Source organism: Tigriopus californicus, chromosome 4 (assembly GCF_007210705.1).
Source record: "Tigriopus californicus strain San Diego chromosome 4, Tcal_SD_v2.1, whole genome shotgun sequence".
Taxonomy (NCBI): Eukaryota; Metazoa; Arthropoda; class Copepoda; order Harpacticoida; family Harpacticidae; genus Tigriopus; species Tigriopus californicus.
The window spans coordinates 9,276,642-9,277,046 of record NC_081443.1 but is presented as its reverse complement, the minus strand read 5'-3'; the positions used below and the strand labels follow the sequence as shown (position 1 = coordinate 9,277,046).

General features: G+C 58.0%; 1 protein-coding gene across 1 annotated transcript in view; it reads right to left on the bottom strand.

Moving 5' to 3' along the window:
* LOC131879417 (mucin-4-like) overlaps positions 1-405 on the bottom strand; it is a 68,371-nt gene that overhangs the window by 65,412 nt on the left and 2,554 nt on the right. Inside the window, exon 3 of the mRNA XM_059225731.1 lies at positions 169-330. Coding sequence (XP_059081714.1) covers positions 169-288 — 120 coding nt within the window. The 5' untranslated portion in view covers positions 289-330. The remainder of the gene's footprint in view (positions 1-168; positions 331-405) is intronic.

The window sequence follows — 405 nt, the reverse complement described above, 5'->3', positions numbered from 1 at the left end:
TAGCTAATTCATGGGCCAATTAGGCCCCTTTGATGGGCCAGTGTGGGTTGACCCAGAGTTGTCGGCCAGAAATCCGCCACCCAACAATTGAGTGAGCGAGGCCTGGATAAGAGGCCCTGATGGCTGGCACAGATGGCGTTAAGAGGCCGTATCATGGGGGGCGCTTACCTTGATGGCGTTGACGTCTAACGTCGTGGTGTGGAAGGGCGGTTCCGACCCATAGTTACTCTGACAGGGGACCGTGGACATCCGGTCCGGACCCATTGGGCTGGCTGAGACGGAGGGCATCCCAAGGACAGGGACACCCTCGATTGACGAGCCCGGTTCCAACTAGAAACCAAACCATGCCGGAGATTATGCACTCGGCTCAGGAGGCGATAGAGGCGATAGAGGCGATAGAAGCGG